Source organism: Bubalus kerabau, chromosome 21 (assembly GCF_029407905.1).
Source record: "Bubalus kerabau isolate K-KA32 ecotype Philippines breed swamp buffalo chromosome 21, PCC_UOA_SB_1v2, whole genome shotgun sequence".
NCBI classification, from domain to species: Eukaryota; Metazoa; Chordata; class Mammalia; order Artiodactyla; family Bovidae; genus Bubalus; species Bubalus kerabau.
In genome coordinates, this window is record NC_073644.1 from 38,255,264 (window position 1) to 38,270,610 (window position 15,347).

Genomic DNA, 15,347 nt, shown 5'->3' on the forward strand with positions numbered 1-15,347 from the left:
ATGTTTTACCAGAAAGTTTATCAGAATATTGTACTGAGAAAACAAATAAAATGCTTGTCTCTTATTCTTTATATCTAGTTGGTCTGCCTGCATTCCTTATTTATTTATCTTCTATTCTTGTCTTCTGTGAGTAATAGGACACTTCTGTACTTTTGCTTGCTCTTTCTCGTGTAAATCATGCCTCTGACTTGTTCCACTTGCTGCATTTTTTCTTTTTTTGGCTCAGTACTTTTGTATCAATGTTAAGTGATATTTAAAGTCTTCTGTATCATATCCCATTTAAGCTGCAATCCATTCCAGTCTTGCCTGGCTGTTAAGGGTATTGTCATTGTTTCATACTTTTATGATTGAGTACTGAAAGTTAATTTTAAGGGGAAAGTGGCTTGGAATTTTTTTCTGCAATTTTTGTATGGCCATTAAAGTTGATTTGTGTGATTGAAGCATGAAAGAGCAGATTTTAGCACTTACTCATGTAGCTGTGTTCCAATGCCTGCTGCTGCATGCTGTCAGACAGCTTGTAATAGCTTTTCCTTTTGTGACAGAATACTATATATTTTTTTTCCTTCTAGAATCAAGAATTGAAGGTTGGCTTTCAATACCAAATAGAGGAAATATCAAAAGATATGGCTGGAAGAAACAGGTACCATATAACTCATTTTTTCTAGTTGATATTTTGTTGTATATTTTATTTTTAAACCATAGAACTTATATTAATTGTCATTGTTTTTAGATTGATACAATATAATTTAGACATAAAAGGCAAGTATTATAGTACCACTTTAAACCAAGTTAATACTGCTGTTTTCTCTTCCCCTTGTTTTTTTCATTTTAGTATGTTGTGGTAAGCAGCAAAAAAATTTTGTTCTATAATGATGAACAAGATAAGGAACAATCCAATCCGTCTATGGTATTGGACATTGAGTAAGTTGCCTTTTATTCAATCTTAAGTCTGCTGAGTGTTAAATTATTTTTAGACTTACCATTTAGTTTATAATTTGTTATTTAAACTATGTTGTAAACTTCTTTCCCTAACAAATTTAAATAACAGCTTTATATTAAATCCTACTTTTACCAAAATATGAGAGAGAAAATATTCCATACCTGATTGATGTATTCGAAAAGCATTTTTTGTAAATGTCAAGTATTTATTGGTATTACATTCGTAGAACATCTCAATAAGTATATAATTATGTTGGTCATTAATAATAGGTCAAAGAGGCCCAAGCTGAAGCACAGAGAAGCTGCAGCACGGGGTCCCTCGTGTCCTGTTGCAGCCATCGAGGCACCCTTCCTGTGCCCCTCTAGTCTCGGCAGCCACTAATCTCTCCTCCGTTTGTGTAGTTTTGTCACTTCACGGATGTTATATAAATGGAATCAAATAGTGTGTAACATTTGAGATATGCTTTTCACTCAGTGTAGTTCCCTTGAAGTCCATCCAAGATACAGTTTTTTTCTTTTCATGATTGAGTGTTCTGTTGTATGAATATATCAAGAGTTTGTTTAACCGTTTTTTTTTTTTTTTGAGTTTTTTTATAATTTTGGCCTATCAAAAATAAAGCTGCTTTGAACATTCATGTACCAGTTTTCATACAGATGTGTGAGAAATTGCCATACTCTTTTTTCCAGAGTGGCTCTGTAGTTTTACATTTCTACCACAGTTGTATGAATGATCTAGTTTTTCTGCATCACCACCAGCATTTGGTTTTATTACTATCTTTATTTAAAAAGTTCCGATAGGTGTATAGTGAAACTTACTCTGATTTTAATCTACATTTCTCTAATAACTAATCTTTTCCTATGCTTATCTGCCACCTCTGTGTTCTCTTCAGTGAAATACCTGCTTTTGTCTTTTACTGTAAATGTGTTTTTATAATTGTCTACATCTTACTTCTTTTCATTTTAGTAAATTGTTTCATGTTCGTCCTGTAACACAAGGAGATGTGTACAGAGCTGAAACTGAAGAAATTCCTAAAATATTCCAGGTAAAAATCTGAAGTTATAATTTTAGTAGATCCTTTACCTAAGTAATAAGTGTATTTGTGAAGTAAGTGTAAATACATCAATACTTTTATACATTTGAAACTTGTATGTGCGGATGTAGACTTTTTTAATCTTCTGTTTACCATTTCTGAATGTAGATACTGTATGCAAATGAAGGTGAATGTAGAAAAGACTTAGAGGTGGAACCAGTACAACAAGCTGAAAAAACAAATTTTCAAAACCACAAAGGCCATGAGTTCATTCCTACACTCTACCACTTTCCCGCCAACTGTGAGGCCTGTGCCAAACCTCTCTGGCATGTTTTTAAGCCACCCCCTGCCCTGGAGTGTCGAAGATGCCATGTTAAGTGCCACAGAGACCACATAGATAAGAAAGAGGACTTGATTTCTCCATGTAAAGGTAAGGCATGAAAGTGATTCTTATACCATTTAATAAGATAACTTCTTCAAGTGTAGCACTTCCTATAACAAGTTGAAAAGAGATAATAAGATGTAATATTTTGGCACTGGTGGAGCCACATATATATTTTTGATTTTCCTTAATTTTTACTGGGTTATGATATGTTATCTCTTTAAATTTTCTAACTTAATTAAAAAGAGAAGATACTGTCCAAGGTTAATTAAGCGTAGTAAATCTTTTCAAATTGTTATGAACCTTTGAGAGGGCTCCTTTAAGTATTATGTGACTTTGATTGTGCTCTTTTTTCTTAAAATAGTAAGTTATGATGTAACATCAGCAAGAGATATGCTGCTACTAGCGTGTTCTCAGGATGAACAAAAAAAATGGGTAACTCATTTAGTAAAGAAGATCCCTAAGAATCCACCATCTGGTTTTGTGCGTGCATCCCCTCGAACACTTTCTACAAGGTCCACTGCAAATCAGTCTTTCCGGAAAGTGGTCAAAAATACATCTGGAAAAGCTAGGTAAGGATTGAAGTGTTAACCTTTCTCACACTAAGTGACTGGATAATAGCTATCAAAACCCAAAATCAAATTGTTCTTTTCCCTGTAAAAGGCATCATTTGTAGTTGGTTCTTTATATGTGACTTAAAACGACTTTACAAAGTAGTTTAACTGATTCCTGTTTAAAGCTCAGAATATTTATAAATATCGTATTTATTTAGTTCCATGTCAGGTTTTATTGTCATTGGTTGTTATACATGGTACATATTTCACCCTTACTGTTTTAAACAACTGTTTATCCCTTTTTAATATAAATAGGTTCATGTGAAACTTTGCTCATCTTAATTTTAACTATGTTTGCATAGATTTTTTTAAAATCAATTATTTGACATTATCACTGTTACAAATAAACTTTTCAGTTAAGTACCCATTTTTTCTTGTTTTTGGGGGAGGGTAGTTTAACTACTTTCGACAAAATTAAAAAAAAAGTTTATATGGTAAAATGAACACTTGCAGGGCATAATTAAACCCTTTCTTGAGAAGTGGCTATGCTATCTTCAAAGTTCTCTAATGCATGGAACCTTGGGACTCAGAGAAATTAAACAACTTGCACAGATCACACAGCCAATTTGTGGCATAGTCATTGGAACCCATTTTTATCTGTTTCTAAGCCTATGTTTTTTCTCCTATACCAAATACCAACTTTCCCTAGAGTGTTAACCCTCTACTGAGAGGGATATTTGAGTCTAGAACTGATTTGTCTCTGCTAATGTCACCTGGCTCTTCCAAGCAGGCTTAAAACCATCTTTAATTTATCCTGTTTCTTTCATTCCGTATCATCAGTAACCAAGTCTAATTCTTTGGATTGACTCACATCCATTCCTCCTCCTCTGTTGCTCAGCTGCCATACTGTTTCAGTGCTTTATTACCTCACTCTGGTCTTCTTTGTGTAGAATCCTGTATCAGCCTCTCCTGTACAGGATAAAAGCTGAATAAATCTAAAGTACTTAAAATTGGCTTACAGCTTTATAGGGGGACTAATGTGTTTGAAACAGTAGAAACAGAAAGGAGATAATGGTGTATTTTTTCCCCTTTTCCTGTTTGCCAAATTTTGTGTATTACTTAATTATTATATATAATGTATGTGTACCTTTCCTTCCAAGTTTTGTTTTTTGTATTTATCAGCTGAGCACATGACTTACAATTTTTTCCTCCCCCCCAACAGTTAACCACGTGACCTAGTGCCTTGTGGAATTGTGCGGGATGCTACCTGATGAAGCAGGCGTCTCTAACCATGCAGAGCAGACAGGCTGTTCCTTTGACACAAATATCACAGGCTTCAGGGTTAAGATTGCTGTTATTCTGTCCTTGCTTTGGCACAAAAGCACACTGAGGATTGTTTGTTTTGTTTTTTGTTTTTTTTATTGCGGGTTTGCCTACAGGTAGATTAGATTAATTATTACTATGTAATGCAAGTACAATTGAGGGAAAGCTTAGCTAGATATATTTTTTTAAAAAGGTGCTGCCTTTTTGAATTTCTAAGAAAACGCCTGTCAATCATGATAGAACAGTTTTCCTCATGCCAGTGAGAGGAAGAGACTTTCACTTTCAAGTGGAATGGCTGTCACTATCAAGATCAGCTCATGGAAGGAGTAAAGAAAATATCTCAAAATGAGACAACTGAAAGTTTTTTTAAAAAATAACTTCAGTTTTCGTGCTCTTGCAAGACTATACAAAACTATTTAAGAAAGCAGTGATATCACTTGACTTCAGTGCCCTCACTGTAGAATTTAAAAGCCTTACTGTTGATTGCCCATGATGGACTTGATGGAAAATAAATATCTTACATTATGCTTTACAAAATACTGTATGTGTTTCAGCAAGTTTGTAGATTGGGGAATGGGAGAAGGCAAAAAAAAAAAAAATTTACATTTAATCTATGCATTTTTGCCAAGCCATATTGAGTTATTTTTACTACTAGAGACATTAGGAACTAACTGTACAAAAGAACCAAGTTTAAAAGCATTTGTGGGGTACATCATTTCTATAATTGTATAATGTTTCTTTGTGGTTTTAAGTGATAAAGACATTAAGTTAACAAACATATAAGAAATGTATGCACTGTTTGAAATGTAAATTATTCTTAGAACACCTTCAATGGGAGTTGCGTTGCCCTTTTAGTGCCTTAATTTGAGAGAATTATTTTACTGCCATGACTATAAAAATTTCAAAAAACATATTTTCAAAAAATTATGTGTGTTCAGGGATTTTTTCATTGATAATTGGTTTAATTTAAAATATTTAGAGGTTTGTTGGACTTTGATAAATTGATACAATGTTTGCATCAAACTACCTGCTTAAATAATGAATGACTTTATAAAACTGCAAAAATATGTAGAAGGTTGCACCCAGCATAAAAGAAAATTATGGCAATACATCTGTGATGTTTTCCAGTTAACATAGGAATTACCAGATAAATACTGTTAAACTCTTGTTCAATAACAAGAGTTGATTCATATGGGCAGTATGATTTATTGTTTATTTTTTTAACCAAATACCTCCTCAGTAATTTATAATGGCTTTGCAGTAATGTCTATCAGATAAGAAGCACTGGAAAACTGATTCGTCTCTAGGATGATATGCATGTTTCAAGTGGTATTAAAAGCCGCACTGATGGATATGTAATAATAAACATATCTGTTATTAATATGCTAATGACTCTGTGCTCATTTAATGAGAAATAAAAGTAATTTATGGATGGAGACCTTTAATAATGATTGCTATGGTGTTTTCTCATGGCTGAGATGAATAGAAACCATGCTATAAATTAGTCCCTGACTGCGTACAAATGTTTGTAAAATCTCATGACTAGATTAAACTGAATTTTTAAAAGATAAAACTGGTTTGTGCTGTAAAATAAGAGTGGCTACAATTGAAATGAAAAGTTGGCTAAGTCTGTTAGAAACAATTCTCCTTGAGTCTCTTAAGTTTCTCACATCCGGAGAGCGGAAGCTTTGTCAGCCTTTGTTTGTTCTATCCTGTCTTTGTCAAGGAGATTTATATAGTGAACAGCCTTGGGAGATAACTGTGTTTCCGTCAAGGAGAAGGCAGGTTTGTTTACTGTTGTATAATCAACATAATGTTTCTCTCCAGGGCAAAAGTTGGACAGAGTTGCTTGTGCTTATTGTAAAAGATTCAGGTACCCTATACTTTGGACTTGCAGCTGTGATGCAAACCCACCCCACTGCGTGCTCAGCAACCCCCTGGACCACTCTGCATCACCCCTGTGGGACTCAGAGGGCAAGGGGAACTGATGGGAACGTGAAGCTTGTGCTGCTTGCTATGCTGTTAAGTGTGGAGTCATTTGGCTTCAACCCAGGATCCATGAAGTGATGGTGGGCTGACTTGTAGCATGCAAGTGAACCTCAGATCCTTCACACTTCTGGACAGTGTCCTTACTAGCTCCTCAGAACCGTCACCATCACCCCAATGTAGTATGTCTAGTGTAATAAGATCCAGTAGAGTGCAGAGAACACAGTGAATTTTATGTATTTGACCTAGAGGACTTTTTTTAAAAAGCAAAACAAAAAACAAAATATTAACTTGAACATAAAATTATTGCGAACTGACAGAGCTTTCAGCAATGACTTCAAATGGCACATTGCAAAACCAGGTTAACACTTCTTTTCTAAGTTCAGGAAACCACTCGATCCTAAAGTACACCAACATGATGAAGGTCAAGGGAGTGTCGTGGTCAGGAGAACACTCCCCTGCTAGTGCTCTGCAGTACCTTGCCCTGCCTGCTGCATGCCCTCAGGGGATGTTCCTGATCCAGGGATCGAACCCACATCTCTTGTATCTTCTGCATTGCAGGTGGATTCTTTGCTGCTGAGCCTTTGGGGATGCCCAGAAGTATAGCAATCACAGCGAAAAGCCTAATCATTCCTAGGACCTGGGAAATCCTCTTACTGCTGGAGTCATGTCCATCCTTGACCCTATTCCTGTGTGTAGAGGGTGTTACCAAACCAAACTTGGGTCCACCTGCCCCATACACAGCAAGGCAATCTGCTGACCCTGGGTTGTAAGGAAGGGAAGTACAGTATTGATTGCAGGGCCAAGTGAGAAAGCCTCATGCTTCCAATGGCTTTTACAGATGGGTAAAGATGGAGGGATAGTGTATCAGGGTGTGTGATCAGCTTGTGCACAATTCTTGACTGGTTGATGGTGATGGTACTAGGGTGATGTTTTGGGAATCTCAGTCAGCCTTCTGGTTCTAATTGCTTCTATGTGCTGGTGGTCAGCATGCAGTTCACTTTCTCTGTTTTGGTGGTGATTTAGTCACTAAGTTGTGTCTGAGCCTTTGGGCCATATGGACCATAGCCTGCCAGGCTCCTCTGTCCATGGGATTTCCCAGGCAAGAATACTGGAGTGTGTTGCCATTTCTTTCTTTGGGATCTTCTAGACCCAGGGATCAAACCCAGGACTTCTGCATTGGCAGGAGGATTCTTTACAGACTGACTCATTAGGGAAGCCCAGGGGTTTTAGTATCTGCAAAACAAATCAAGGATACAGGATGAGGGACACATGTACACCCATGGCTGATTTATGTCAATGTATGACAAAAACCACTACAATATTGTAATTAGCCTCTGATTAAAATTAATTAAAAAATCAAGGATATAGTTCAGGATATTATCTAGAACCCTTGAGGGGAAACTAAAGCTCCTTGACTTTATTTTATAGCTAAACTATTGTTACTTCATCTGCTTGACTGTTTTCCTTTGTTTCTGCATTTTCTCACTGATTGAATTTGCTCTTTTGAATTCGTGGAAGGCTTTGGAGATTAAAGCTTTTCTATACACACGAGGTCGATATGGTGGGGGACCTGTCCCTGGGTAGGCCTTTACAGGGGTCTGCTTGGTTTCAAGAGAAGTAGTGTTCTGATTGGTTACACGTGAGGCCAGACCCACACAAACTTTGACACTGAGAGAGGAGGAAGGGTTGGTTTGCAAAGGGAAAATCAGCTTCTCTTTTCCAAAAAGGCTCGAGACAAAAGCAACAAATGTTCCTTATGTTGCTGGTTGCTCTGGTTCTCTATGGGAAAAACCTGGAAATTGTGGCACATTCTGTAATCTTTAAAACATTGACTAACAACCAGAAAATGGATTTGTGTATGGTGAAAGATAACATAGGAGTAATCACTATACGAAAAATTAGTATACACACGGTGAAGTTCTCTGTGGAATCAAATCTGAATGTGAGGATAAGTACTAAATTGGGGGTAAAAATACATGTGATTAAAAGATTGTTTTGCTTTGGAAAGTGTTTACATTGTTTTCCTCCTATTTTCCTCCCAAACACAGCGCCCACCACCAATCTTTGTTAAAATGCATTTAAGTTTTTAGGAGGAAGGAAATTTCTAGTTTGTTGCTCTGGTTCCCAGGTGAGTTATCAGAAAGAAAACAACACTGCTGTTTATTGTTTGTTTTGACAGAACGTCCAGTCACACTGAAAACTCACTTGAAGAGTACACGAGATTTTTAAACTAATATTTCCGCTACCACCACCCAGTTCTCCACTTTAATTTTCTGCTTCAGTGCTCTAATATCTTGCTCCAAATTACACGATATGCAAATTTTCTTTTTCTCGTAAAAAACAAGTAGAGAAAATTAAAGTGGTCTTTCTGTCTTGACTGAAAGGGATCCTTATAAAAGATTTCTTGATATAGGTTAGATCTTTGCTTTGGAATAAGGTCATTTGGAAATGTGTAGCACATGGAAGAAATTTCAATATTACACTTCTCATTTGTGCTGACACGTGACTTTAAGAAGATAAAAAACTGCTTCAAGGAGACTAAACCTTTTATCCTGGCACTCAGGCTCTCCCTAACTGCCTCCCATATTACCCACCCTACATTATCTGTTGCCACAGCCCTGCACACATGTCTTCTGCTCTATTCTAGCTACTTTCCTTCCTGTCCTCCACATGCATATTTACTCTTAAATACTTAAATACTCATAAATGCTCCATATTTACATATTTACTCTTACTGTACTAGTTTTTTCCCTACATTTGCTGATGGACCATTAGCATCTGCCAGGTAGGGTCCATGAGTCGGCAATCAATACTTGTTGAATCAGTGAATTTGATTGCTTAGATGTTTTTCTGTCTCTCAAAGCTTCTTACCCCCAACTGCTTTCCATTCGCCTCAATTTCTTTCATTTCTGAATTCCTATCATCACCACCCAAGTCCATTATTCAACAAATACATCAAATGATTGCGCAGGGTCTTGGACCTCAGAGAGACTACATTTCCCAGACTTCTGTGCGGCTTGGCCATATGATTGTTTTCACCACTGAAATGTGAATGGACGTGATTTGTCCACATCCCTCCCCTTCCTCTTTCTTAAAAGGATATTGCTGCCCTGTGCTTCGAGCAACCATCCCCCCACCCCCCAACCCGTCCCCCGCTGAGACCCAGGTACATTTGCAACCCAACTCCAACCAAACAGAAAAAGACAAGTTCTTTCCTGTTTTGATGCTCAAAAGGGTGATTTCCTGAGAGCTTGTTAGTATCTTAGGCTTCATCCTACACCTGCGGAATCAAGAGTCTGCACTTTTATAGAATCCCAGGTGATTCACATCCACATTAAATTGAGAAGTTCTGCTTTAGGGGATAGCAGAGAACTTGTTGGAAGAAATGTTGGTCTTTGTTGAAGGCCTCATGAAGTAAAGCTGTTGCTCCTCATATATTATTTGGGAATATAAAATATCCGTATATGTTGTTTGCATATTTGCTGGGGTTTTATGGAAGCGGAAGCATGTGGTAGACAGTGTAATGCTTCCCCAAAGATGCCCATGTCTGGGTCTCCTAAATCTGGGAATATGTTACTTTATATGCAGGTCTGATTACTCTAGGGATTTTATTTTTTTAATTGATTTAGTTTATTTTTTTAATTGGACTATAATTGCTTTACAATGTTGTGTTAGTTTCTGCTCTACAACTACTCTAGAGATTTTAAATGAACATATCCTGGTTAGGAGGCCAGTGTAACCACAAGGGGCTTTATAAAGAGGGAGGCAGAGGCTCTGAGTGAGAAGAGTAGCTGGGCGGATGCAAGCCGAGGTCAAATGGTGCCTTGGCTGGAGTGGGGCCAGAAGACTGTGGGGAGCCTCTAGAATCTGGGGAAGGTAAGGAATGAATTTTTCTCTGGAGCCTCCAGAAAGAGTGTAGTCTTGCCAACAGTCTTAAGGTTAAGACCCTTCTTGGACTTCTGTCTGCTGGAAGTGTAAAGTGATAAATTTGTGTTTGTGTGTGTGTGTGTGGTTTCAAGCTACTAAATTTTTGGTAATTTGTTACAGCAGAGGTAAGAAATAAATACCTAGCCCTTTAATTTGGGGCAGCTTATGCCGTGTACCCCAGTGTGTTTGAGTGGGAAGTGGAGTAAGGCATTCCTTGCCTTGCCATTGGTCAAATATGTATTCTTGCTCAGGACACAGAATTTTGAGGGAGTGAAGTAGACTTGGGATTTGAAGTTACTCATGTAGGAGTCGCCAGACTATTTCTATGATGTGACCCTGCCTATGTTCCCTGCTGCCCACGTCCCTGGGTTTCTATCCATGACCTATGCCTGGTTCCAGGTTTTGCTAATAATTGTGTAAGTTTACCTTGTATAACCCATGAGCTTCTTGTCTCAGGTTTCTGTTGTTTACAGCCAAGACCGCTGAGGAATTCAGAGCCAATTTCAGTATTTCTAGTAGATTCTAAGTGTCAGGAGGGGGAGAACCTTTGTTTGATTCATCTTTGTATCCACAGCTTCTACACTGAATGTCTTGCACTCAGTACATACTTGATGAATCAGAAGAGCAAACGGCTATGATGTTGCTACTTGATAGAAATGGGGTATAGGAGCAGGCTTGAAGCAAATGTAAAAGAGTTAGTATTAAATACGTTAGAGATGCATAGGATTTTTGTTGGCCAGATGATGGGGGGCATTCCAAGCAACAAATGGTAGGTGGTTCACCAACTAAAAGCCTTTCTGGTATCTGCCATCTTTTATGGAACTTGTTTATTTATAAATAAACAGGTTAAGATATTACCAATATATTTATTATTTAAAGAAATCCACCTTAAGCAGAAGATTCTCTCCATTAGACACAAGTAGATCAGGACTTAGGCATGTATAAGATATGTGCCAGGGTGGCTGGTTATCTAGAACTCTTGCAGACATCCATGGAGACCAGCCATGCAAATTTCCTTCTATGCTTCTTTTCAGTGCTAGCATTGTTTCAAATCCTCACTTTGCCCCCTTTGTCTTAAATTCAGGTCCCCCAATGAGGCTAGAAGTTAGTTGTACCAAAAGTTGGGGCTCTGTGTGTTGAAAACAAACTTAGACTACAAGACTCCCTGGTCATGGATAGAACAAGCAAGCTCAAAAAAATTTCTCTTACATCCAATTCTCACAACATCTGGTAAGTCCAGAGTGTCTACTGGGAAGCCACAATTCTGTTTTATAGTGTGGTGGGGGGAATACAGGTGTTGAAGAAATAGATGTATGTTGAAAGATAACAGAGGAAAAACACAACAAAGGTTGCCGCATACCACAACTAAGGCCTGATGCAGCCAGTTTCATTTTTTTTAAATGGGAAGAAGATCTGCATAGACATTTCTCCCAAGCAGACATACAGATGTCCAGAAGGCACATGAAAATATGCCCAACATCACTGATTATTAGAGAAATCTGTTGTTTAGTCGTTAAGTCATGTCCAACTCTTTTGCAACCCCGTGGACTGTATGTAGCCCACCAGGCTCCTCCGTCCATGGGATTTCCCAGGCAAGAATACTGGAATGGGTTGCCATTTCCTTCTCCAGGGGATCTTCCAACCCTGGATCAAATCCACATCTCCTGCATTGGCAGGTGGATTCTTTTGCACTGAGCCACCAAGGAAGCCCTATCAGAGAAACAGAGAAATGTAAATCAAAACTACAATAAGGGCTTCCCTGGCAGTCTAGTTTAGGTTAAGACTGTGCTTCCACTGCAGGGGGCATGGGTTCGATCCCTGGTCTGAGAAGTTCTGTGTGCCATACTTCGAGGCAAAAAAACAAAAAACCTGAAAAACTCTACAATGGAGTATCCACTCACCCTGCTCAGAATGGCCATCCTGGAGTCTACAAGTAATAAATGCTGAAGAGGGTATGGAGAAAAGAGAACTCGCCTGCACTGTTGGTGGAAATGTAAACTGGTACAACCACTATGGAAATAGTGTGGAGTTTCCTTAAAAAGCTAAAAATAGTTACAATATGATCTTGCAATCCCATTCCTGGAAATATGTCTGGAGAAAAGTAATTGAAAAGATGCATGCACCCCAATGTTGACTGTAGCACTATTTACAGTAGCCAAGACATGGAAGCAACCTAAATGCCCCATCAACAGATGAATGGATAAAGATGGAGGGTTGTATATACACCATGTATTCCATACCTTCGCATTTAGCCATAAAAATGAATGACATAATGACAGCAACATGGATGGATCTAGAGATGATTACACTAAGACAAGGACAACTACCATATATGTGGAATCTTAAAACATGGTTCAAGTGAGCTTATTTACAGAACAGAAATAGGCTCACAGACATGGAAAACAAACTTACTGTTACCAAATGGGAAACTGGGGCAAGGGATAGATTAGTTTGAGATTAACAGACACTACTATATATAACTTATATGCAGAGTACATCATGAGAAATGCTGGGCTAGAAGAAGCACAAGCTGGAATCAAGATTGCCAGGAGAAATATCAATAACCTCAGATATGCAGATGACACCACCCTTATGGCAGAAAGTGAAGAGGAACTGCAGGGATGATATGGATGGATAGTATCACTGACTCGATGGACATGAGTTTTCCGGGAGTTGGTGATGGACAGGGAGGCCCGGTGTGCTGCGGTTCATGGGGTTGCTAAGAGTTGGACATGACTGAGCAACTGAACTGATTCTGAAAAAGAATCTATATATTCTATATAGAATTTTTGTTTATATATGTATCTGTTTGTTGTACACCTGAAAGGAACACAACATTGTAACTCAGTTCAGTTCAGTCGCTCAGTCGTGTCTGACTCTGCGACTCCATGAACTGCAGCACGCCAGGCCTCCCTGTCCATCACCATCTCCCGGAGTTCACTCAGACTCACATCCCTCGAGTCGGTGATGCTATCCATCCATCTCATCCTCTGTTGTCCCCTTCTCCTCCTGCCCCCAATCCCTCCCAGCATCAGAGTCTTTTCCAATGAGTCAACTCTTCACATGAGGTGGCCAAAGTACTGGAGTTTCAGCTTTAGCATCAGTCCTTCCAATGAACACCCAGGACTGATCTCCTTTAGGATGGACTGGTTGGATCTCCTTGCAGTCCAGGGGACTCTCAAGAGTCTTCTCCAACACCACAGTTCAAAAGCATCAATTCTTCGGCGCTCAGCTTTCTTCACAGTCCAACTCTCACATCCATACATGACCACTGGAAAAACCATAGCCTTGACTAGACTGACCTTTGTTGGCAAAGGAATGTCTCTGCTTTTGAATATGCTATCTAGGTTGGTCATAACTTTCCTTCCAAGGAGTAAGCGTCTTTTAATTTCATGGCTGCAGTCACCATCTGCAGTGATTTTGGAGCCCCCCAAAATAAAGTCTGACACTGTTTCCACTGTTTCCCCATCTATTTCCCATGAAGTGATGGGACCGGATGCCATGATCTTCGTTTTCTGAATGTTGAGCTTTAAGCCAACTTTTTCACTCTCCTCTTTCATTTTCATCAATACTCCAATTAAAAAAAAATCTGAACCTATGGTGACTTAATATTACACATGTTACTTTAAATAATGTTCTACAGCATCTTCCTGTCCTTTTGGTCACATTTTGGGTGTGAAATAGTTAAGGGTGAATAAGACTCCTGATGTAGACTGATGAACTCACTCTCCAACTGGGTTGAAATATGGCCCACTTTAGTTTTGAGATCGCCACAATCTCAGCTCCTTTTTTGCAGTATAAAGGATCATTATAAAACCTCTATATTAAGCAGGAAATACCTTTAATTTGCACCTGTTCGAAATTCCTTCGTTCATTTACAGGTTATATTTCCTCTGTAACTCATCCAGAATGAAACTGATTTCAGCCATGACAACTTAAGAGTTTGAAGAGGCCTCAGAAACCGTCCTGGAGAAGGAAACAGCAACCCATTCCAGTATCCTTGCCTGGGATTTCACGGACAAAGGAATCTGGCGGGCTACATTCCAGGCGGGGGAGGGTGTCGCAAAAGGGTCAGAAGGGACTGAGCAACCAAATAACACTAGGAACCTTCCAGTCTCATTTCCTCCTTTTGCAGGCTGTGGAAAGAGGTCGAGGACAATTAAGTGGAGGCTGCGAGTAAGTCTTCCGCGGGGAAGTCAGGGATGCTGTGTCTGTTCCTTTACTAGAGCCAACCTAGATTTCCAACAAGTGTTAGAAACAACAGTTACACGTTAAAACCAAGACAAGCCTATATGAAATACCCTCCAAGTACCTTGATGTTAATTTTTGTTGCAAAATCCTGAAAGGAAGGGCTAGACATTTTCACTAATAAGGAGACCAAGTTGAGGGGAGGGGCAAGGCTTTTCTCCCGGGTCCTTTAGTAGAAAGAATAAAGCCGCAGCTTGCACGCTACCCCCCCCCCCCCCGCGCCATTTGGAAATAGGGGTGAAAGACTTTTTGAATAGGCTGCCGCAGGGACACCAGGTCCCCGCTGCTCCCCCTGCGGCCTGGCGGGGCGGGGCGGTGCCCGAGCCGGTGGGCGCAGGCGGAGCGCAGTGCGCACGCGCGCACCTGTGCGGCGCAGGGGCCGCGCGCGCCCCCTTTCCCGCCGCCCTCGCCGCCCTGGTCTCTCCACCCGCAGGCCCCGCCTCGCTTCCTCCCCGCAATTGCCCGGTGGCTCGGCAGGAGGGCGGTGTGCTGCTGCGTCATCGCCAGGGGCCGGTTTGAATGAGTTTCTTGTCGCACCGTGTCTGCCGCAACTACCACCACCACCACCACCACCGCCGCGCCTCCGCCTCGGCCGCTACCGCACCTCCTAAGCGGCCCCTTCCCTTCGCCGTCCTCGCCAGGCCTGGCCTTCCCGCGCCCCGCCATGCCGCTCTACTCCGGTGAGCTCCTCCTCGCCGCGCGCCCGCAGTCCCGCCCGGGGCTAGGCCGCTGGGTAGGCCCGGCCTGCGGGGCGGACTCCCGGCCGAGCACGGAGCGGGGGAGACCGCGGCGCCGAGGACCCCGCGCCCCTTCCTCTCTCCTCGCGAGTCCCGGGCCTTGCGGTGCGAGGCGAGCCGGGGGCCCCCGGCGCCGCCGGGTGGGTGGGGTGGGCGCGAGGGGCGAGGTGGGAAAGCAGCTCGCGTCGGCCCCCTCAGAGTGGTGACTCTGCAGAAT

General features: G+C 40.5%; 2 protein-coding genes across 4 annotated transcripts in view; both read left to right on the top strand.

Annotated features, from left to right (window-relative positions):
- The window catches only part of ROCK1 (Rho associated coiled-coil containing protein kinase 1), a 123,372-nt gene extending 118,747 nt beyond the window's left edge, over positions 1–4,625 (top strand). For both annotated transcript variants that reach the window (XM_055559428.1, XM_055559429.1), the window contains exons 28-33: positions 570–640; positions 833–921; positions 1,904–1,982; positions 2,139–2,400; positions 2,717–2,924; positions 4,129–4,625. In XM_055559428.1, coding sequence (XP_055415403.1) covers positions 570–640; positions 833–921; positions 1,904–1,982; positions 2,139–2,400; positions 2,717–2,924; positions 4,129–4,132 — 713 coding nt within the window. In that variant the 3' untranslated portion in view covers positions 4,133–4,625. The remainder of the gene's footprint in view (positions 1–569; positions 641–832; positions 922–1,903; positions 1,983–2,138; positions 2,401–2,716; positions 2,925–4,128) is intronic.
- Positions 4,626–9,987: 5,362 nt separating this feature from the next.
- The window catches only part of USP14 (ubiquitin specific peptidase 14), a 43,523-nt gene continuing 38,163 nt past the window's right edge, over positions 9,988–15,347 (top strand). The window contains exon 1 of one of the 2 annotated variants that reach the window (XM_055559438.1): positions 9,988–10,094. Coding sequence is in view for 1 of the 2 variants with exons in the window: in XM_055559437.1 (XP_055415412.1) it covers positions 15,058–15,073 (16 nt within the window). In the remaining variant the exon portion in view is untranslated. Of the gene's footprint in view, positions 10,095–14,831; positions 15,074–15,347 lie in introns of those variants that run through there. The other variant, XM_055559437.1, reaches the window with a different exon arrangement.